The sequence below is a fragment of the Pistacia vera genome, unplaced genomic scaffold, assembly GCF_008641045.1.
Source record: "Pistacia vera cultivar Batoury unplaced genomic scaffold, PisVer_v2 Contig317, whole genome shotgun sequence".
NCBI classification, from domain to species: Eukaryota; Viridiplantae; Streptophyta; class Magnoliopsida; order Sapindales; family Anacardiaceae; genus Pistacia; species Pistacia vera.
This window is the reverse complement of record NW_022196132.1, coordinates 857,305-881,333: the sequence shown is the minus strand read 5'-3', so window position 1 is coordinate 881,333 and position 24,029 is coordinate 857,305. Positions and strand designations below refer to the sequence as shown.

Genomic DNA, 24,029 nt, shown 5'->3' with positions numbered 1-24,029 from the left:
ATGAGAAGGATACTCCATAACTTGTGGATCAAAGTGAACCACCTTAGGTAGCACAAGAGCTACGTAGATCCGAGAGAGTACGCCATGAGCCCGAGAGATATGGTTATCTCATGACTCAACATGGTGACGTACTAGTCTACCAAGACGATGAACCCAGAACCTACGAAGATGCTATATCAGATCCAGATTCTGTTAATGGCTTAAAGCCATGAAATCTGAGATGGACTCCATGTACCAGAACCAAGTGTGGTTTCTGGTGGAACCACCTGAGGGGGACTCCCGACTCTATGCGTCGTCTTCACTACTCATGTATCGACTCCTCCAATCCCACCTCCTCAATATTGCAAACTTGGAACCCTTCATAGTAAGGTTTAAGCCTATGTCAATTGACCTTAAACACCTTGTTTGTTTGCAAACTTTGGATTTCTACTGCACCATGATGAAAAACATTAGTCACAATAAAAGGTCCCACCCAATGAGAACGTAACTTACCCAGAAATAACTTCAGCCTTGAATGAAAAAGAAGGACTTTCTGTCCAACTGAAAAATGCTTCCTTAAGATCATCTTGTCATGAAAGGCTTTAGTCTCTGTCTTGTAGATGTATGAACTCTCGTAGGCATCATTCCTCAACTCCTCAAGTTCTTGCAATTGTAACTTCCTATTAACACCAGCTTCCTTCATCTCCATATTGCAATGCTTGATTGCCCAATAAGCCTTGTGCTCTAATTCTACTGGAAGATGACATGGCTTACCGAACACTAATATGTATGGGGACATGCCAATAGGTGTCTTATATGCTGTTCTATATACCCATAATGCATCGTCTAATCTCAAAGACCAATCCTTCTTGTTTGGGTTCACTGTCTTTTCCAAAATTGACTTGATCTCTCTATTTGACACCTCCGCTTAGCCAATGGTTTGTGGGTGGTACGATGTGGAGACCTTGTGTGTGACATGGTATTTCTTAAGTAGTGCCTCTATTATCCTGTTGCAAAAATGACTACCCTTATCACTGATTATGGCCCTTGGTATCCCAAACCTGACAAAAATGTTAGTTTTAACAAAATCTGCAACAACATTTGAAGTGTCAGTTCTGGTGGCTTTTGCCTCCACCCATTGGAAACATAATCAACAACTAACAGAATATAAACATTACCAAAGGAAACAGGAAATGGACCCATAAAATCAATGTCCCAAACATCAAAAATTTCAATAATAAATATAGGAGATTGTGGCATTTGAGCTCTACGAGAAATGTTTCCTACTCTTTGGCAATTATCACATGACTTACAAAACATGTAGGCATCCTTGAACAATGATGGCCAATAAAAACCACATTCTAATACCTTATGAGCTGTCCTTTGTGGTCCAAAATGTCCTCCACATGCATAGGTATTACAGAAGGTTAAAATAGGAATAAAGTCATGTTCAGATACGCACCTTCTTATCACTTGGTCAGCACAATGCTTCCACAGATATGGATCGTCTCAAGCATAATACTTAGCATCACTCTTGATCTTGTCCTTTTGAGCTCTAGTCAAATCACTTGGCAACACGTTAGTAAAAATTGACAATATCTGCATACCATGGTGACGCCATTTCAATGGAAAACAATTGCTCATCTGGAAATGTTTCTCACAAAGGAAGCTGATTGCTGTCACGAACCAAACGACTAAGGTAATCTGCTACAACATTCTTTGCTCCCTTTTTATCTTTAATCTGCAAATCAAATTCCTGGAGTAGAAGAATCCATCTAATTAGCCTTGGTTTTGCCTCCTTCTTTGTGAGCAAGTACCTAAGAGCTACATGATCAGAAAAGAAATGACTTTATTACCAACAAATATGACCAAAATTTTTCTAAAGCAAAAACAATAGATAAAAGTTCTTTTTCAGTCATAGAATAATTGAGTTGGGCACCATTCAAGGTCCTAGATGCATAATAAATGGCGTGACACGCTCTGCCAACTCTTTGACCCAAGACAACACCTAATGCATAGTTGCTCGCATCATACATAATTTCGAAAGGTAGATCCCAATTGGGTAGTTGTATCACTGGTGCTGTTGTCAATAATGTCTTTAACTTGTCGAATGCCTCCTTGCACTTCTCATCAAACTAAAAATCCACATCTTTTTGTAACAATCTGTATAGGGGTAGTGCGATTTTTTAAAAGTCCTTGATAAATCTCCTATAGAAACCTACATGGCCAAGAAAAGATCGAACTTCCCGCACGTTGGTGGGGTAAGGTAAAGCTGTAACCAAATCTATCTTAGACTTATCAACCTCTATTCCCTTGGATGAAACAATATGCCCCAAAACTATACCTTGCTCTACCATAAAATGACATTTTTCCCAGTTAAGTACAAGGTTAGTTTCCATGCATCTGTCTAGAATTAGTGTAAGGTTATGCAGGCATTGATCAAATGAATCACCAAAAACACTAAAATCATCCATAAACACCTCTATAATTGACTCAACATATTTTGAAAAAATACTTACCATACATCGCTGGAATATGGCTGGAGCATTGTAGAGACCAAACGGTATTTGGCGATAGGCAAAGGTACTAAATGGGCATGTGAATGTCATCTTCTCTTGATCCTCCAGTGCTATGAAAATTTGGTTATACCCTAAAAATCCCTCAAGAAAACAGTAATAAACATGACTAGCTAACCTATCAAGCATTTGATCAATAAAGGGAAGTGGAAAATGATATTTTCGAGTTGTTGAGTTCAACTTCCTGTAATCAATGCACACACGCCAGCTTGTCTGAACACGTGTAGGAACAACTCATTGTCTTGATTTTTCACCACTGTAATACCAGATTTCTTGGGGACAACTTGCACTGGACTTACCCACTTACTGTCGAAAATCGGATAAATTACCCCTGCATCTAAAAGCTTTAGGACTTCTTTTACCACCACATCTATCATTGGGGTATTTAATCTACGTTGCGCTTCCCGTGTCGGTTTGGCACCTTCTTCAAGCAAAATCCGATGCATGCATATGGAAGGACTAATCCCCTTAATGTCAGCTATGGTCCAGCCAATCACTTCCTTATGCTCTTGCAACATTCGAACTAGTTTCTCTTCTTGATTGGGTGTTAACTTGTTCGACACAATTACCGACAGTGTCTCATTCTCTCCCAAGTACACATACTTTAAATGGCACGGTAATGGCTTCAACTCCAGTGTAGGGACCTGCAAAATAGAAGGCAATAATTTCTAGTGAGAATTAGGCAGCTTTATAAAAGAAACTCCATACCTTTCTGGACTCGGTTTTAAAGAACGTAAAGCTGCCACTGTCTCCTTCAATTCTTCACTGAGCTCTATCTCTCATTTCTCCTCTCATTCCACATGTTTGAGAAGGGCCACCTCTAACTCATCTACATTATTTAACTCAAAAATCTCTTATACTATGGAATCAACAACATCAATAGCAAAAATAGACTGAACATCAGTTGGATATTTCATGGCATCAAAAATATTATAACGAATTACTTCACCATCAAATTCCATCGTGAGGGTACCATCATGAACGTCTATTTTTGTCTGAGCTGTATTTAGGAATGGTCTTCCCAGTAAGATAGGTGTAGGATCAGGAGACGAAGAATCATCCATATCCAGAATGTAAAAATCAGCCGGAAACACCAACTCATTGACTTGTACAAGAACATCTTCAACTACCCCTTCAGGGTATGCATTAGTACGATCAGCCAATTGGATAATAACACCAGTATCTTTCACAGGACCTAGATTTAATGAAGCATAAATAGATCTTGGCATAACATTAATCGAAGCTCCTAAATCTAACATAGCTCTCTCAATTCTGGTGTTACCTATCTTACAAGGAATTGTAAACATACCTGGATCCTTGCACTTGGGAGGAAGTTTTCTTTGGAAAGTTACTGACACATTTTCTCCCATTATTATCTTCTCATCACCGTTCAACTTCCGCTTATTGGTGCACAGCTCTTTCAGAAATTTTGCATACCTTGGCACTTGCTTAATTGCATCCAATAGAGGTATATTCACTTCCACCTTGTGAAACATCTCCAAAATCTCTTTATCCTTCTCTTCTTTCTTTGACTTCGCGAATCTGCTAGGAAAAGGTAAAGTATTAGACGGAAGTTGAATTGAAGGGTTAGGAATTACCTTTGATTCAGTTGTAGCCTCTTTTCTCCCAATTTCATCTTCAATTTCTGCTTCCTTTGCTACACTTAGAATGTTCAGCTTCGGTTCTTCCACTTTCTTGCCACTTCTTAGCGTTATTGCATTCACATTTTCCTTTGGGTTCACTACTATTTGAGAAGGCAACTTCCCTTCAACTTGAGCCTCTAAATGACTTATAGCAGTTGCCATTTGACCCATCTGATTCTCCAAACTTTGAATACTAGATCTTGTATCTTGTTGAAACTGTTTGGTATTCAAAGCAAAGGACTTCACTATATCTTCCACGGATGAGTTTGAATTCTATGAGGCAGGTTGCTTCGGTTGAAATCCTTGTTGTCTATTCTGGAAGAAATTCTGTCCACCTCCTACTTGTCTATTTCCTCCATAACTGAAATTCGGATGATCCCTCCAACCTGGATTGTACGTGTTGGAGTAAGGATCATACTGCCTTGGTGGTCTAGGAAAGTTTCCCGCTGCATTGACTTGCTTAGTCCCTTCCTCTTAAAGTGTTAGGCACATGTTCGTTTGGTGTCCCATTGTCGAACATATCCCACAAGCTTTCACCTGTTGCACATTCCCTACAGCCAACTGTCTAACAAGAGAGGTAAGATCAGATAATTGTTGTTCAATGGAAGATGTACTTACCTCATTCACCCTTTTGGGTGGTGCATCATGTCTTGTACAAAACTGTTGGGAGTTGGCAGCCATGTTTGAGATTAATTGTTTGGCAGCTTTAGGAGTCTTATCCACCAACGCATCTCCACTTGCTGCATCTATCATGTTTCTTTCCATAGGCAACAATCCTTCATAAAGATACTGGATTAACAATTGATCACTTATCTGGTGGTGAGGACAGCTTGCACATAGCTTCTTGAATCGCTCCCAATATTCATACAATGTCTCCCCATTATATTGCCTTATACCACATATCTCTTTCCTGATGGTGGCAGCTTTGGAGTCTGGGAAATATCTTTCTAAAAACAGCCTTTTCATCGCGTTCCATGTTGCGACTGTCCCCGATGGTAGATAATAGAGCCAATCCTTTGCATCATCCCTCAACAAAAAGGGAAAAGCTCGCAACTTAATCTTCTCCTCTGTCACCCCAGTCGGTTTCATGCTTGAACAGACTACATGGAATTCTTTTAGATGTTTATTCGGATCTTCACCTGCACGACCACGAAACGTAGGCAACTGGATTAGACCAGACTTAAGTTCAAAAGCAACATCCGAAGTAGGGTACTGAATACACAAAGGCTGCTGATTAAAATCAGGGGCAGCCAACTCCTTTAATGTTCTACCAGCGACCATCTCTTCTTCTAACTCTGAATCTGGATCACTGGATGAACTATGGGATGCTGAACCAAGGGCTATATTGAGACCAAGAGATGAAGAACTTGCTTGACGTGCCTCTTTTCGCAACTTCCGTAAACTGCATTTGATTTCTGGATCAAATTCCAACTCTCCTGTAGAATTGGATCGAGTCATAAACCACTAAAATCACCAAATTAAGCCTAAATAAATAAAAAAAAATAATACAAAAAATAAAAAAATAAAAAAAATGAAAAAAATAAAATTTTTTCTTGACAGCGGCGAAAATTGGCCAAAAACCCTATCAAATGATCGAATTTGAGAACGAGAGGGTAGGGCTAGAAACTTTTTCTAGTTGATAAGAGTGTAATTTATATATTTTTATTCCTTCCATATTATGTTTTTGTTATGTTTTATGCCTATTTGAGTTGATTAGAGTTTATTTTGTGAGTTTGGCATAGTTGGATTGACTTTAGGAAATAAAAGATAAAAATTAGGAAATTCCAGAATTTTTGTTATTCTGACTAGTGCTGCGTTTTTTAGGATTTTCATGGAGTCAGACTTCTCGATTGCAAAAGGGTTCTTCAGGAAAAGTAAAGTAGACGAATCAAGCTTTCCAAGAAGGTATTATGGATGAGAATCCGAGTTCGTTTGGCTCCTCATTAGTAGTTGCAAAACCGAACCTAGAATCCTAGTCGCGGAAGGATTCCTGGCTGAGTATTGAATCTTCGAACGGGCCTAACTGGAGCGTCAGATATCGAAAGCGAGTATTCAAAAGCCCAGATTCATCTAAACGTGCAGGGATACAACTTTTATGAGTGACCGAGCCCAGAAAAGTTCTTTTACATTGCGAGAATCCTGGTGCAAGCTGGAGACGAATTCTGTTTTCCATATCTGATAAGATTTTGACAATTTTGGTATCTTTTAGCAAAGATCTAGGAAAGAAATTTCCGTGATTCCTGGGGTAGAATTAAGGAAAACACATGTTATTTATTGATGAGTTGTTAGGTTAAAAAGGGGGAGAAGAGACAGCAGTAGTTTTTAGTTTTTTCGGTTTTCTTTTATTATTCTACGTCAAGATGTGAGGCTGATCTTTCTTCTTCAGTTGAAGGGGATTTTGAAGCCTGAATTCATGTCATTGGTGTAACTTAACTTCAGTAACATTGTTCTCAATCTCGTTTTTATTGGAATTGTTTATGTTATTCTGTTTTAATTGTTTATAATTTTTTGTTTAAGTGATTTAGTAATGGCCTGCTGAATTGTTTAATCGGAATTTTGTCTGTTAGAATTAGGAATTATGATACGTAATTGTCCTATTTCTATTCAATGAGTAACACATAATGATAGATGATTATGGACAAGTTTTCAATCTGTCGTCTTGAATAACATAACCTAAGTTAAATAATCCAAGCTTGCGAGATTGTTGCTTAGATTGATCTATTTTCCTAATTCTTAAGGCTGCCATTGAATTAAACTTAGAGAGCTTATTCTAGGTTGTTCAAGGGTTGGGATCTACTTGGAGAGCTTATTTTAGTAGTGACAATTAAGGGAAAATTCGGGTAATAGAGCTTGCTGTTTCCTAGGGTCAGTAGTTTCATAATAACGAGATAGAATAGTGTTACGGTTAGTTCATGACCAATGCATGTTTAGGTGGATCTTGAACCGAGAATTGATTGCTTTTAACCTGATATTTTCTACCATTAGAGATTTCTTTGTTTTACTTTAGTTTTCCTTGACTACAACCCCCTTTCATTACTATTGTCATGTTTACCATTTAGGGTTTTATTTTATTTTTCTGTTGTTTTCATTGTTTTAGAGCATAGAATTTAATCGAAGCATTCCCTGTGGGATCGACCCTTGCTTACCCTATATACAATTCAGTAGTTAGGTTAGGAAGGTTATTAATTTGGAGCATTCGGCACGCTACCACTAGTCTTGCTCAAAATGTCATTTTCTTCGAAATGTGTACTCGCAGCACTCCTAATTCAACCAAAATTTCTCTTAGGATAGTACTGAATAGTACTACTGTTCATGTTGAATAGTGCTACTGTTCAATTCTTTTTTTTCTTTTTCTTTTTTTTTTTTCTTCAAAAACCTAAAAATCACAATTAAAAAAAATAAAAAAAAAACCACAACTAAGCACTAATTAAACAAAATAACAAAAAAACGTAGAACATAAGAAAAAAATCGACAAATACCACTCCCCGGCAACAACGCCAAAATTTGGTAGCGTGCCGAATGCACCAAATTAATAACCTTCCTAACCTAACTACTGAATTGTATATAGGGTAAGCAAGGGTCGATCCCACAGGGAATGCTTCGATTAAATTCTATATTCTAAAACAATGGAAACAACAGAAAAATAAAACAAAATCCTAAACAGTGAACTTGACAACAGTAATGAAAGGGGGTTGTAGTCAAGGCAAACTAAATAAAACAAAGAAATCTCTAATGGTAGAAAATATCAGGTTAAAAGCAATAAGTTCTCGTTTCAAGATCCACCTAAGCATGCATTGGACATGAACTAACCGTAACGCTATTCTATCTCGTTATTATGGAACAACTGACCCTAGGAAACAACAAGCTCTGTTACCCAAATTTTTCCTTAATTGTCACTACTGAAATAAGCTCTCCAAGTAGATCCCAACCCTTGAACAACCTAGAATAAGCTCTCTAAGTTTAATTCAATGGAAGCCTTAAGAATAAGGAAAATAGAACAATCTAAGCAACAATCTCGCAAGCTCGGATTATTTAACTTAGGTTATGTTATTCAAGATGACAGAATGAAAACTTGTCCATAATCATCTATCATCATATGTTACTCATTGGCTAGAAAAAGGATGATTACGTATCACAATTCCTAATTCTAACAGGTAAAATTCTGATTAAACAATTTAGCAGGTTAAAACTAAATCACTCAAACAAGAATCATAAACAATTAAAACAGAATAACATAAACAATTCCAATAAAAACGAGATTAAGAAAAATGTTACTAAAGTTAAGTTACACCAATGACATGAATTTAGGCTTCAAAATCCCCTTGAACTGACGAAGAGAAATCAGCCGCACATCTTGACTTAGAAAGTAAAAAACTGAAAAGCAAAACTCCACTGCCATCTCTCCCCTGGTTAACCTAACACTCCCCTATAAATAACATGTTTTTCTCCTAATTCTACCCCAGGAATCACAGAAAATCTTTCCTAGACGTTTCCTAAAAGATAGACTTCCAGATTTGTCAAAATCTTATCAGATATGGAAAACAAAATTTGTCTCCAGCTTGCACCAGGATTCTCGCAATGTAAAAGATCTTTTCTAGGCTCGGTCACTTCATAAAAATTGTAGTCCCGGATGTTTCGATGAATCTGGGCTTTTGAATCACCCACTTTCGATATCTGACGCTCCAATTAGGCCCGTTTGAAGATTCAATACTCAGCCAGGAAATCCTTCCGCGACTAGGATTCCAGGTCTGGTTTTGCAACAACTGATGAAGGCTTAAACGAACTTGGATTCTAGCCCATAATACCTTCTGGAAAGCTTGATTCGTTAACTTTATTTTTTCTGAAGAACATTTTTGCAATCAAGAAATCTGACTCTATGAAAAACCTGAAAAACCTAGCACTGGTCAGAATAACCAAAAATCTGGAATTTCCTAATCTTTTATTATTTATTTCCTAAAGTCTATCCAATTATGCCAAACTCATAAAATAAACTCTAATCAACTCAAATAGGCATAAAACATAACAAAAAACATAATATGGAAGGAATTAAAAAAATATATAAATTCAACTCTATCAATTATGGTCGTAGCTCTGGCTATCAACAGCCAAATCTTTGGTCATAGATCTGGCCGTTTTCGGCCAGATCGATGCATGAATGGCTAGATCCGGCCAATTATGCGCCGTTTTGGCCACGTTGGCCTTGGGTGGCTTGCAATTTCTTTTAAATACAAGGGCATTACTATCCAAAAACTTAATTAATTAGGGGTAAAATTGTAATGGCAAGTTCATGTAAAGTAATTTCAAAATAAGGTCATTATTGTCGAAGAAATTTATTATAAGGGGTAAAATTGTAACAAAATTAATATTACTAAGTGATCTTAAAATACCTAAGAAAATGTAGGTAATCAGATTACCACTTATATAACCAATAGTAATTACTATCGGTTTTGGAAGATTACCGAGATTTTATATTACTGGACAATCAAATGTGGTAATCTAAATAATATAAGATGACATTACTTGAGTAATGAGGGATAACTCCCTACCAAACACCCCCAAATAGTTGTAATAATAGCATATACCCCTATTTTGAGATTCGAGCTTGTCGAGGCGAGTATTGGCGAGATCGAACTCGGCTCGACATTGTATCCAAGCAGCTCAACTCGAGCTTTCATTGAGTTGTGAGTGGCTCGGCTCAACTAACACCCCTAATTACTTCTATTTTTTAAAATTTTGTGGTTGGAATGTTGTTAATTAACTTTATGCTCTACATGAAAGGATAATTGTAATATTGATGCTGTATGGCAGAATTATGTAAATTTAAACTGATAATATGACATGTGTAAATTTAATGGGTCAAACTATAATAATTTAAAATTTTGGCTTAATTTGAGACACTAATCAATGGCGGTTAAAAAATCATAATCTAACGATTTAAAAGGTGATGAAGTAGCACATAAAATAACTACTTATGATTTCTCATTCACCAATCGTTAATTATTTTAGACCAAATGTTGAAAATTTAAGTCACCATTTTAAGTCACATAATTAAGTTAATATTGTCTAACCCAAATTTGATATACTGTATGATAGGATAAATTGATAATGTGTGAGCTTAATTGTGAGTATCTTTACAATTTAAATTATATGTAAAAGATATCTAAGTACTAAATTATTGTGTTATGACTATGAGTTATCCATTCAAGTTTAGAAACACAAACAATGAGTTGTAAATGGGTTATAGTCTTTATTATAGTTCACATAAATTTGATGCTGATATTTTATTAGATAAATATCAATAATAAATTTAAATAATTTTTTTGGGTTGATTTATTGTTATAAATGAAGATTTGTTCTTTTGAAGAAAAAAAAAAAAAAAACATAATTTTGACGATATTGCATGTTATACGTTCATGATAAAATATATGATGGACATGAATTTGAATTAAAATATTACTTATTAAATTATTTTATAGAAATTTACCAGGATGATGATGAATTTTAGTATATTGGAATTAATTATGAAAAAAAAAATAGCACAATCTAATGCAGTCTTATACAATACATAATGCAAATTACCAATAATCCTCTGTGGCGCTATAACAAACACTGTACAATTTTGGTCATGTCCCAAATAACATAATTTAGTACAATAAAATACAATCAACACAATACAATCCACATCGGTGTACCAAAAACACCCTAAAACACATTATTATTCCTTGTTATGATTACTAAATTTACCTTTTAATGTCCACCTTTTTGTGTGACCACATTCATGACATTGATCTTTACTTAGTTTAAAGGCTAGACAAAATTTGAGGTATAAAATACTATGATTTGAGGGGTAAAAAAGTTTTCAATTACTTGAGAGAAGTAGGATCCTATTCAAACTTTATAATCGTTTCTCCTTATGCACATTGACCTTTTTTTTTTTTTTTTTTTGCTACCGGGGGTGTCCGGGCCAACTTATGCACATCTTGATTAGTTCCCCGACCCCAAACAAGGCTTTTGAAACAGGTCAAACCGTGCGGTCCGTGGCCAACAATATTAACAATCATTTTTATAATTCAAACTTGAGACCACATAGAAAGCAAACCCTTTGACTCCAAGCCTTTACTACTCGGCCAACCTATTGTTGGTTATTTATCTTTTCTCCTTTTACATTATATATATTACCTTAATAAATCTTTCTTTATTAACCAAACGGTAGGTTTGGAAAAAATAATTTCTAGGTAGCAATGTCATGAGTGAGTGTAGAAACAGAAAAAAACTAAAAACATAAAACAATAGTAATCTTTTTTACAATTAACTCATTGAATGAAACTATAATTTTTAAGAATTAAGAGAAATGGTCATATCTACCAGCGTGAAAGGAAATGGGGTCAATGGTGAATATAAACCATCAGTTTTATTGAATTTCAGTTCTATTTGTTTTCACTACTCAGTAATCATCAAAATCTGCATTCTTGAAGGCTGAAGGTAATGTCCATGATAAGTGCTTGAAAATACACTTATACTTAGTGGTTTATAGGTATTATTTGTTGGAAATTAGGATTAATTCGCATGAATTAACTTAATTGTTTCATAAACGCACTTTTCGAGATCACGGGTATTTTTGTTGTGTTTTCAGGGAATAAGGCTCAAAAATAATATTCGGATGAGAGATGATGTTGGCGAGAGAATTTGTGACGGCTGGAAATAAACGGATCGAGAATCGGAGTTGAATTGAAGAAGTTATGAAAGTTGAAGTGAAGAGAAGATTCTAGATTACGTTCCAGCTTAAGTATGCCTCGGTATTTTGAAAATATCTTAAGCTGTAGAACTCTGATTAAGACTATTATTGGACAGTTGGAAAGCGGATTCAAAGGGCTACATTTCATATGTTTACCACTTTTCCAAATTTCATCGTTATCAAGTTCAAAAATCACCATCTATGAAGAACAGTAGAATGATGCGGGAAGAAGACCTGTAGCTACTGTGCCGCGGCACACTTTCTCCAGTAGCTACTGTGCCATAGCACAGTGCCACGGCACAATCACGACAGCTGGGGAATTTTCTTCCGTTTTTGATTAGGAAAATAGGGTTTTAAGAGTCCTAAACTAACTAGAATTAAGGAAAACAAAACCCTAACTCTTGTGGGATATAAATAGAAGTCTTTTAGCATTATTTTGGGAAATTCTTTTAGAGATAAAAAAAGAGAGAACAAAGATTATTCAAGAACAAAAGAAAAAGGGAGACTAAAGAAGGCTTCGAGGAGAAGAATTGGAGGAGACATCATCAACTTCATTAATCCAACCAAGTTTCACTAAGTTTTTCTTCTTCTTTGTTATTATTATTTGTTATGAATAATACAATGATGTTCTCATATTTATTCATGAAGAACTAATTCTTTTGTGATTGAGGGTGATTTCAAAACCCTAGATATGTCTTGTGATTAATAAAATCAGCATATTTTTATCTTTTGATCCCTTTTGGTTATGTGATTATTTCTCTGAAAATAGGGTCTAACTAGATTTTTCTAATTGTTTAAGTGGCCAATTAAATCGTTACGATTAATCTATTAATGGCAATTTAGGTTGTTTAGTACGGAATTGCTTTATTAACCTAAATAATTAGTGGTAAAGTGTATGCCTGCATACATGGGGTTTAATCACTCAAGATAACTAAACCGACCATACGAGTTTAGCCTTGATTCAGTAGGTCTCTCGCAACTTAATGCTTTTATTACTTTAAATCTAGAGATCATATCCTAGGTTATCTAATAAATAGGGAATTGGGTTATGACCGTGTCTAATCCAACGACTCAGTAAGGAGAGATATAACTTATCAACGTTTGATATTTTCTAAGCTGATGTGATTAAGAGGGTAGAAAGTTAAAGAGTGCTTTTATTTTATGTAATTCATGTCTAGTGGTGGCGAATAAACCATCAATCCAGTTTCTCTTATTGATTTCTCTATCATCATTAATTGCTTGATTTACATTGTTTGCTTTGAGTTCTTTTTAGTTTGTGGTTGATAATTCGTGACAAACCCCGTTAGAAGTAGATAATTAATTAAGTTCACAAATCCTTTGTGGGAAAGACCCTTACTTACTCTGTGCTATTACACGATTTTGTATTAGAATTTAGTGAGGTAAAATTAGGTGTTGCATTTACAAGCATCAGCCCATAAAAAAGTTGGGAACTTTGATGCCTTTCCATTTGTCGACCAGAATAAGTTGCTACCTCCATTTGTCAATAAGGTGCTCAGGAACGTCCACCTGTTGGAAACAAATCAGTAATTGTCGGCATTTTTAGGCATTTATTTATGTATTTAGAAAGGAAAAAACAAAGTAAATTATGACGTGAACAGCTCTCGTGTCAAATATATGGGTGCCCTGGACATGCATGCACTCCCTCAGTGCCGGTGATCAACATCATATAATTCTGTATATATATCAAATCACTGGCTCACTGCAAGCTTAAATTTTATATTTATTGTACAAATTTCTGAGTGAATTATAGAAATTAGGTTAAAAGTGAGAGAAATGGAGAAGAAATCATTTGGGCTTTCCTTGTTGCTGCTTATTGTCTTGGCATCTGGTAATTCTCTCTCAAGTACTTCTTTTTTATATATTCTTGGGTTTGTAACGTGAGAAGAATTCTTAATTGTAAATGTTTAATTTTTTTAATTTACAGAAGTGATGGTGGTGCCAACAGAAAGTAGGCTATGTGAATCACAAAGCCATTTGTTTCATGGAACATGCTTGAGCAGCCACAACTGCGCTTCAGTGTGCAGGAATGAAGGTAGGTTCTCCGGTGGCAGATGCAAAACTCAAGGAGTACGTAGACGTTGTTTTTGCACCAAGAATTGCTAATGCATGTAATGAAGACGCTATGTTTAGTAACGGGTGTTCGGTTTTCTTAATGACATAAATTACATATGTTCTTCCATCTTGGGAGAATTATGAGACCTATATATGTTGTGGTCTTTCTTTAAGAATAATGTATCTTTTTTCTTTAAGTTTCGCTTAATGAAATATAGTGCATGTTCCTCTTAATTATTAGAAAACTGTTTTATATATAGTCAATTTAGGTAAGCCAATTGAAAAAATGGGACAAACAGAGACCGAATAATAACACCAGTCCCCCACTGTCTTTTTAAGTATGTTTTTGTAAATATTTAGTAAACTAGACATGGGACATGGCCGTTGAGTGGATATGTTTATTCAATGTTTTTGAAATAGATTGTAAACAAATTTATTATATTCAATGCTTTTGAAAGAGATTGTAAACAAATTTATTATAACAAAAGAAACTAATTAGACTAAGATATAATAATTGTTAAATAATACAAATTTTAAAGTAAATAGAAATTGTATATATAAAGTTTGTGTTAAGATAAAATTAATAATTGTACTTATATAATTATTAATATCAATTATAGGTAGATGTCATTAAACCATTCATCCAACTTGTTAAAATGGAGTAATTGTAGAACTACAAAACAGAATATGAAGAGACTAACTCAAATTTTTATATGTTTTTGATTAGATTTTTGAACACACTTATGTATAATCGTTATTAATACACATCCAACGTGTCAAAATGGTTAGACTTTTGGAATGCCAATGCAATGCACTTATATAATTATTATTAATACTCATCCAATGTGTGAAGATAGAGAAATTAATTCAAAATCAACATGTCAAGATGGAGAAATTTAGTAGATCCATTAAACCGTAAATCCAATGTGTTAATTCAAGGAACAATTGTACACCCACAAAATGAGTACTAAATTTTAATCAACTAATGAGTAACGTTGAGATCAAGATAAAGTTGAACATAGATAATAATACTTTTATTATAAAAGAAATAAGTACATCAATTTTTCACACAGTGAAGTAGGTTTGGATGATGTCAATGGTGTTTATTTTCTATTTCTCTTATAGTTGTTCAGTTCCTCTACTACAAATCCATACTCCCTTTTGTTTATGTTATAGATAATATCCATGGTAGATTGCATGATTTCTAACATTTGGTCAATGACTTCTTTGAATTTCTATTTATTAGCATGTAAATCATCTAAATTGGTGTCAACTTTTTTGAGAATTTCCGTCAATTCTGGCATTCCTTGAACAATATCTAAATCAATTGGGGAAACAAAATACAATCAAATTTTATAAATATATGAAAACGGTAATATGAATTTGTAAATATAATTATGAAACGAACTTTCAACAAACCAAAAAAGGGTTTTTTTTTTTTTTTTTTATGATTTTTATAATCCTACAAATATGTATTACCGTTTTGTTTGACATTTTGTAATTTAGGATACAAAGGAAGTGGAACATTCATACCTTCTGGTTGCTTTGGTGGAGAATTATTGTTTTTGAGGTTGCTACTGATATTCATTGTAGATTCTTTTGGTTGTGATGTTTTGTCAGCCATTGTCAAATTAACTTGGGGAGAAGAAATGAATAATGAAGGTGTATAATATTTGAAGAAATTTAAATGAGTGATTGATGTCAGTGTAATATTTATAGGAGAATAAGATACAAAGAGGTGGAAACTGAATAGACAACTGGTAATAAATAATCATGTCAATTGAAAAAGTGTTAATAACTCTTTGGATAAAGGGATACGAAATGTTAGTAGACTATTCACACAATATTAAAGGAAAACGTAATAAACATTTTGTTAAGTATGCAAGAGAGAAACGTCATGATGATATTATAATCTATCAGTTAGGTACCTAATAATGGTTCAACAAGATGGTTTTTAAAAAACTTATATGATTCGGCGTTTGATTTTATTTAATTAATGATGGAGAGGAAGTTTTTTTAAATATGTCATAGGAATGAATCTAGGTTATACTATATTTAGACTGATGTTTGCTGAACGTGTTTAATTCTTTGACATTCTTATAATATATATTCTTATGCGAATAGGAAACAGACAGTTGGAATATGAATTGAGATATTATAATAAATAAACTCGGTGATTTAATAATAATAAAATTTATTGATACAGTTTTAAAGGAAGGGCAATAAATATTTTGTTAAATATCCAAGCCAGAGATGTCATGATGATGTCATAATATATTAGTTAATCAGTTAATTGTGGTTTGACAACATGGTTATAAAACATTTATATGATTCAGCTTGGTCTTGTTTAATCAATAATGCTACGGAATTTTTTTTAAATTTGTAATAAGCTAGTGGGGCCGTTCCCACCCAATGATGGATAGATCTAAACAATTGCTTCTGAAGCAAGACGACCACTTTCCAAGAACGAGGGTTTGGGGATCGATGGATTCTTCGGCAGGAGCCATCTATGCTCTCGAACCTTAATCACCCTTCACATTTCTTTCTCAATTCAACATTGATAAGGGCACCAAATCCACGAGGCTCTTTCTCCTAGTCGAGTGGGCCCCAGGAGTAGAGATGAGTCAAGCCGTCACATTCTGATTGAGGTTGCCATAAACCCAGGGATGAACTTCGGCTAAAGGAAAGCGGCTGGTAATACTCGGACAAGGCAAGCTGACCCTAACATTTTCATAAACACTTTTGTCTAACATTGTTATTAAATATCTATTAAAATATTAAATATTATTTATGTTTTATCGAGCAATTTAGTCTTGTAATTAAAATTTTGTTAATTCACATCAGAATGTATATTGATTTGTTTTATCTAAATAGGAGTAGGAAACAAACAGACAGAATGTGAATAGAGATTTTATAATAAATAAACACAGCGATTTAAGAAGAATAAAATCTTTTTGGCGCAAGTTTAATAGAAAGGATAATAAGAATACATTGGAACTAATCTTTTGTACGAAAATTTTTGTCTCAGTATAAGATTCGGATGCTTCCTTCATATCCATAATCCTCATATTGATTTTGGAAACGAACGTCTATCCATACAGTTCATTCAAAGTTTTTGGGATTATTTTCTGATCATTGCCTTGTTTGTTCAGCAATTGAGAGCATGATAACCCAACCAATTTCTACAATACTATATCAAACAATATAAAAGTTGCTCTAGGAAAATGAATAGACATCTAGTAACAAATAAACATGTTGATTGAAAAAGTGTTAACAACTTTTTGGATAAGGGGATTCAAAATGGTAGCAAACTGTTTGCACTACATTAAAGAAAAGCGTAATAAATAGTCAACAATGGTTTGGCAAGGGGGTTTTCAAAACATGTTATGGTTTATCGTGGGATTTAATTTGATTAATAATGGAATGGAATCTTTTTTAGATATGTCATAGGAACGATTATTTATAGATTTTGTTAATTTAGATTATAATATATTTAGATTGATGTTTGTCGAACATGTTTAATTCTTTGACATTCTCATAATTATTGTTGTTTAACATTCTAATTAAATATTATTCATGTTTTATTGATCATTGTAATTAATTTTTTTTTTATAAGTTATTAAATATTTGGATTAATTATAGACAATCCAATGAGTTTTAATTTTTATTTTCTGATTAAATTAAAAAGAATTTAAATTTTTACATGTGTAAGAAATTACATAAGAAACTTGCTAAAAATTGAATTTAATACATACTATCTGGTAATCTACAATACATTTTGGACATGTGATATTTTCTAGCGACGTCGATCTGTCCCAGTGTATATGATTTTGATTCTCCTTGTCACAAGTCCGAAATATTATTCTTTTAATAAGAATTGTCGCAGTTGGAGTCATGGACTTGAATACTTCCCTGCAATTTTTCAGTCTGTGGAAATGATTGGATAGTTTTACCAATTTCATTAGAATTTTTATACCTTTATTGTCATAAATAGTGAGTAGAGCAATGACGATCTAATACATTGCTTGCATGTCATCTTGTTTGCAAGCTACAATAAGTAGTTGTAATCCTGTATCTCTATCATGTTTCACGAAGAACAAATGTGTTTCAAGCAGTAGCAAAGCATGTTTATTTTCTGCCTCTGCAAGGATCTTTAGAATGAAAGTACTACTATTGTTATTGTTGGCAGTTTGTGTCGTTGTTTGAAGATATTTCTTCTATGTAAGACTTTCTTTACGTTTGTTTGCTTGTTTAGAAATTTGCACCTATAAATTGTAAGGTAAATAATGGTTTCAAAACACAAGATCTGCAATAATAATAATAATAAAAAAATGGTTTAGCACAACTCGTTTCAACAGTTGGCAATCATAATATTATTACCTGTATGATTAAGGAATTAACAATAAAAAAGTGTGCAAAATACGATTAAGTTAAATATCGATTCTAACACGCATTTTGATTTTTCTGTATTAGAAAAGCATTAAGAACTAAAGACACAAGTGATTCGGCATAACCCATTTCAATTGTTGGGAGTCTCAATACCATTTTCTATATGATCAACAAAATAATGAAATCAACAGATTAGCAAAATATGACGATGTTAGTAAAACTTACGTCAACCATATTGCTTGTAGATGGTGTTGTTTTTTTGAGTTCCTTTTGCAATGATTCGTTGTACAATTTGTGATGGTAATTGTAATAGATTTCAATTGAACAATGTCAATAAAATATTTTCGTTCTTTTGTAAGGAATCATGATGTTTTGGTGGCCTTTTTTATGTGTAAGTATATGTAAATTATGTTGTTCTACGGTATTTGTGATTTATATAATTTTTGTGTGGATCATTTCTGTCGTTACAATTTAATCATAAGGATTTCTCTTTTTTCAGTATACTATACTTATATATTTACGTTTTTCTACTTTGAATTGGAAATATTGTTTGTAATTCATATTATTTTATGTATGTAACTATTATTGCTTATGTTATTGAATTTGAAATTCTAATGGTTTTGTAATCCTTAGTCCCAAATTCATTTCTACTGTTAGATTGGGTGTTTGATAGTGAGATTTTGAAGGAATCTTTGACTTTTCCTTATTTTATACTTTTTTGTTAAGTTTCTATATTTTGAAACGGGAATATTTTACTGACATTGCTCAATTGAAATGGTAATATTATTATTGCTATATTCATTCAATGTAAAGAATGTAGTTGATTATTATTAAAGGTATTATAGTGTGCTGTCGTTTTGGTTTTGTAAAATTCATAAGTGATGCAAAATGTTGACTTTTAATATGCTATTGATATTTAAGCTAAATATGGGGATTTAATGTTTAGCATTTTACTTAAAGTAAATTTGATGATTTAGGGTTTTCTCTATTAGTTTCGGCATTAAAGGCATTTGTTACAGTCTGTTTGTCGTGTTTCCCACATCTGTCTTTCCTCATTGACTGAAGTTGAGATAAGTAAAGTAAATTCTCTTTAGTTACAGTGATAGGGTCATTTCTTTTTTTACATTGTTTTAATTAATTTGTCATCAATTTTAACTTTGGCTACACTACATGTTATTCTTACAGAGTTCTCACAGTTGTTATCATAGTTGTAAGAAGTTGTTGTTAAATGGTTGTGCTTATAATTTGCTGTGCTCAGGTTGCTTATTTGTTTCTCTTGTAGTCGTGTTGCACATTATTTTCTTGGTAAATCTACTGCTAAAATTGTTGTCTTTCTCATTACCATTTTGTTTATTATCTTGTTGTATTTAGTATAGCTTGTAATACTATTGTTGTTTTATAAATTGATGTTATGAAATGTCAGTGGTACAAATCCTTCAGAAGTTACTAGCATTTTTTAGAGTAGGTGCCCTAGAGCCAATCAATTATTGTAAAATTGACTATGTAATAAATGTTTATTTATCAATAAAAGACACATTCTTCTATATCGTGTTTGTAATGATATATGTCTTTAGGATGGTAGAACTGTGACGAGGGTGTCAAGTGTTTCAAATCTTGATGGTGAGAACCCTATGATCACATATGGTGGTCATTCTAGAAACGTCCGTAGCCCTAGTATTATTATGAGCAAGGACATAGATAATACGGTAAGGCTATCATAGTGTTGAACGACCCTGTTGAAAGGCAGTGACTGATCTCACTTGTCAAGGTTGTTTACCGATAACTTGGTGCAATGCATGGGTGCTTGCTAGAGGCAAGTTCACTGAACAGACCCACTAGAGGATTCCATATGGATGGTAACCCTAGTGTCTATGGAATAAATCCTCTAACAGATGGTGGTGCATGTGATCCTCAGACTTGCGATCACCGAAGCGCCTTGTGCACCAATTGGTGTAGTTTGACACTAGCCTAACGTAGTTCTATTTAGAGCTATCAATACGGTAGTGATTGGCTACATTGAGAAGTGTATCGAGACTATGGTGGATCGACAAAGGATTCATTAGTCTTGGGTACGGGAGAAGTTATCTCACTGGGTAATTCAGTAAATGGCAATGACACTAAATCTGTGGACATAGTGGGATTGAGTTGATGCTCAATCTAATTTATTATTTTGGTCATTGGTCCATTAACTGAATACAAACATGTCGAGAATATCTGAGGTTGACACTATTTATGTACCCCAGTCTCGATGAGATAACAGTTGATGAAAGGATTTGATTGCATGGTAACCATACCATTGATAGGCTGCGGTTTTGCTGAATCCGAATCTATTGGGTGGCCATGATGCCTTACTAGGGGCCAATCTTGGTCTATGTGTAGTGAGACGATTAATTGGTGTTAATCGCAATACTACACATTGCCGATATGATGAGGAGCCTACGGGTCACACACTTAGAAGATAATTTAAGAATCAATTTGTGAGAAGGATACTTTCATCTTTTAGGATGAAAGGGTATTTTGATAATCTCACAGTGCAATTGAATTTGCTGAGGTTGTTGCCTGTATTTAATTTTAATATTAAAATTAAATTAGTGAGATTATATTTAAATATGTCTATGTATATATTTAAATGAATTATTATTATTAATTAAATATTATTATATATTAATTGATTTTAATTATAATAATAATTAGTTAATTAAAATACCATAAAGGGTGTGTTTGGTTGCAAGGGTGAACTAGGGTTGGAGCCCATGGCTATTCGTAAGTGGAATAAGGTTTTAATTGTTGCACTATATAAGTGCAACTTAAAATTAAAACATATGAAGATAATTTTTCATTCAATTAAAACTCTAGCCACCCTATCTCTCTCTCTCTCAAGAAGAAAACTTTTCTTGTTCTTCTTTCTTGATTCTTAAAGCCATTGATTGTTCTAGCAAAATAATCAAGGGTTTTGCGGATTATCTTCGTGTGGACTTCCATGAGTGCGATCCTACTTTGGATTGATTAGCGAAGAATCATGTGAACAGTAGACGATGAACAGTAACTGGTGAACAGTGTTTGTGTCCGAAATCAGAGATATTCGAAGAAGCCTCCAAACGTATGTAAGTATTCTATTCCTTGAATGGATTTACTTTATATAGATTTTGTTTATAAATATGTAAACGGTATAATCTATACTTGGATCTTGGCAAAGAAAGGTAATTGATTTACCGACTGAATTTTTGTTTTCCGCTGCGTATGGTGGATCAATTACTTACAGTAGTATCAGAGCCTTGGGTATTAGATTATATTGTTTAATTGATGTTTGATAATATGTTATTGCATGATTTGACGTGTTTTTAAATCTGCAAAAATTATGTATGTTGAATGTCTTAATTAATCAATTGATTAAATAATGAGTTGATTGAATGTGTATTGGTTGGTTGGTATCTTGGTCGAATGTTTAAGCATTCAATTTGATTTGGATCCATGTCATTATGTGAAAAATTGCAAAAGATGTTACTGTGCCTGATTCACTATTTTGTGGCGTTAGCCGGGGCAAAATAAAACTTCGCCACGGCATAAAACTCTCTGGAACAATTTGTGTTTTCAGGAAGTTCACAATCGCTGCGGCAAAATAAAACTTCGCCACATCGACCATGTGTGCATGAATTTCGCTGGGGCGAAGAATTTCTGTGGCAAGAAACCTACTGTTCCATTTTTTCTTTCCGTTTTTCACACAGGGGCTAAATTGCAATTTTTGAACCTTTAAAGCCAATATTCATTCTGCATGTTTAAGGTGGTAACTTGATAATTCAACCCACCCAATTCAAAAATTGATTGTTTTTGAATGTATGCAATGTTCTTGTTTGATAATTGCATGGTGCCCGGCACATGAGCCTTAGACCTATTATTTATTATTTATTGGGTTTGTTTGTAATTTTTATAAACAAATAGGACCTGCGTGTCCTGTCTCTCTCTCTTAAATCTCCATGTATTTCTTCCCCTCATCTCACTCCCCTCGTATGTAACGCGAGGTTTCTATTTTATTAATGTAAATTAGAATAGGTTTTTTATTATAAAATTATTTGTAATGATCGTGAAGAAGAAACGAAGGAGCTATGAAGAGGAATAACTTGAAGACCCAAGATTTACTTTTAAACCCCTAGGTTGACCCACCAGTTCCTCTAGGCTCGAGGAAATCGGTTTTAGTGGGCCATGTACCTGCACGTTTTATTTTGTTTAGAATGCATGCTAAGGTTGAATGTTAAATAACATGCCAAACAATGACATTCTAACAAAGATAATAATCTGGTGAGACATTAAATAAAAACCCTCAAATAAGATATATTAAGTCACGTATGTGTTCCATCACCATGGTTTTAATCAAACCACTGTTCGTCAGAACCTTGTTCACCACAACGAAGGGTACACTTCTACTAGTGAGAGGTTAAAATTCATTGGAGTTTTCCTTAATGATGATGGGTCGACTTAAAATGACAATTTTGCTTGTTTGCCACAACGAAGGTTGATAAACACGTCATAGGCATAGTAGAGAAGTACACATGTTGAGTGTACGTAGCGACATGTAGTGTCCACTCTACTGATACTGAAAATCACAGTTGAGCACAATGGCTAGGCTGTTGGATTGTGTGATTGGCTTGTTGGCTTACTTCACATTTGAGGTTGGTAGTGGAAGCTATCAACTGGTGTGGATTAAGTTTGTTGGCCTACCTAATCAACCCATTTTGGCTTGTTCACCACAGCGAAGTTTGAAATAGGCCAGATGGGATCTCAGTTCACTAGGAAAGCAAACGAGTTTTCCCGAGTTGATAGTGCGGGCTATTGGCTTGAGGAAAATAGTGGGAGTGTTTCTAATAAAAGACCATATTAAGAAATAATAAACATTATATTGACTTTACTTTTCTGAATTGTAGATTCACTTAAAAATGAGCCTTATGAACCTACGACCGATAATCGAGAAAGAAAATAGGTTGGATGGATCCAATTTCTCAGACTGGTATCATAATCTTCGGATTATACTTAAGTCCGAAAAGAAATTGTATATCCTTGATAAGCCATACATGGTTGAGCTTAATCTTAATGCCACTTAGGAAGTAAATGATACTTCTCAAAAGTTCTTTGATGATGTTGATGGCGTTCAATGCTTGATGTTAGCATTGATGACACCAGTGCTGCAAAAGCAGCATGAGAATATGGATGTTGCTGCCATCATTCTACACCTCAAGGAGCTTTACGAAGGGAATGCTCGACATGAGAGGTACAAGGTGTCAAAAGCACTGTTTGGAAGTCGCCTGATCGAGGAAGCCCAAGTTGGCCTTTATATGCTCAAAATGATCGAGCACATGGAAAGGCTTGAGACTTTGGGGTTTGAGTTGGAAGCAAAATTACAAGTGGATTTAATTCTTCAATCCTTATTTGACTCTTATGCACCGTTCAAAATGAACTTCAATATGAATGTTATGGTGAAAACCCTGTCGGAGCTTTTGAACATGCTAAGGACTGCAGGCAGGACTTGAAGAAGTCCAAGCCTGTTTTACTGGTAGCTGGTCGTAAAGGAAAGGGTAAAGGCAAGGGAAAGGCCAAGGCCAATCCCAAGCCTAAGCCTAAAGGATAGGATGTGATAATCCT

The 24,029-nt window shown here is 34.2% G+C and overlaps 2 protein-coding genes across 2 annotated transcripts; one reads left to right on the top strand and one right to left on the bottom strand.

Annotated features, from left to right (window-relative positions):
* Positions 1 to 382: 382 nt before the first annotated feature.
* Positions 383 to 5,656, bottom strand: LOC116136556. Its single transcript, XM_031422239.1, is given in 7 exon segments — positions 383 to 1,119; positions 1,122 to 1,390; positions 1,761 to 1,817; positions 2,386 to 2,639; positions 3,080 to 3,223; positions 3,416 to 4,414; positions 4,736 to 5,656. Coding segments are annotated over 7 exon segments (3,381 nt in total).
* Positions 5,657 to 13,727: 8,071 nt separating this feature from the next.
* LOC116136517 (defensin-like protein 1) lies at positions 13,728 to 14,057 on the top strand. The gene is made up of 2 exons (XM_031422210.1): positions 13,728 to 13,782; positions 13,879 to 14,057. Exons 1-2 carry the CDS (start codon positions 13,728 to 13,730, stop codon positions 14,055 to 14,057), a joined length of 234 nt encoding a protein of 77 aa, XP_031278070.1.
* The last annotated feature ends 9,972 nt before the right edge of the window (positions 14,058 to 24,029 follow it).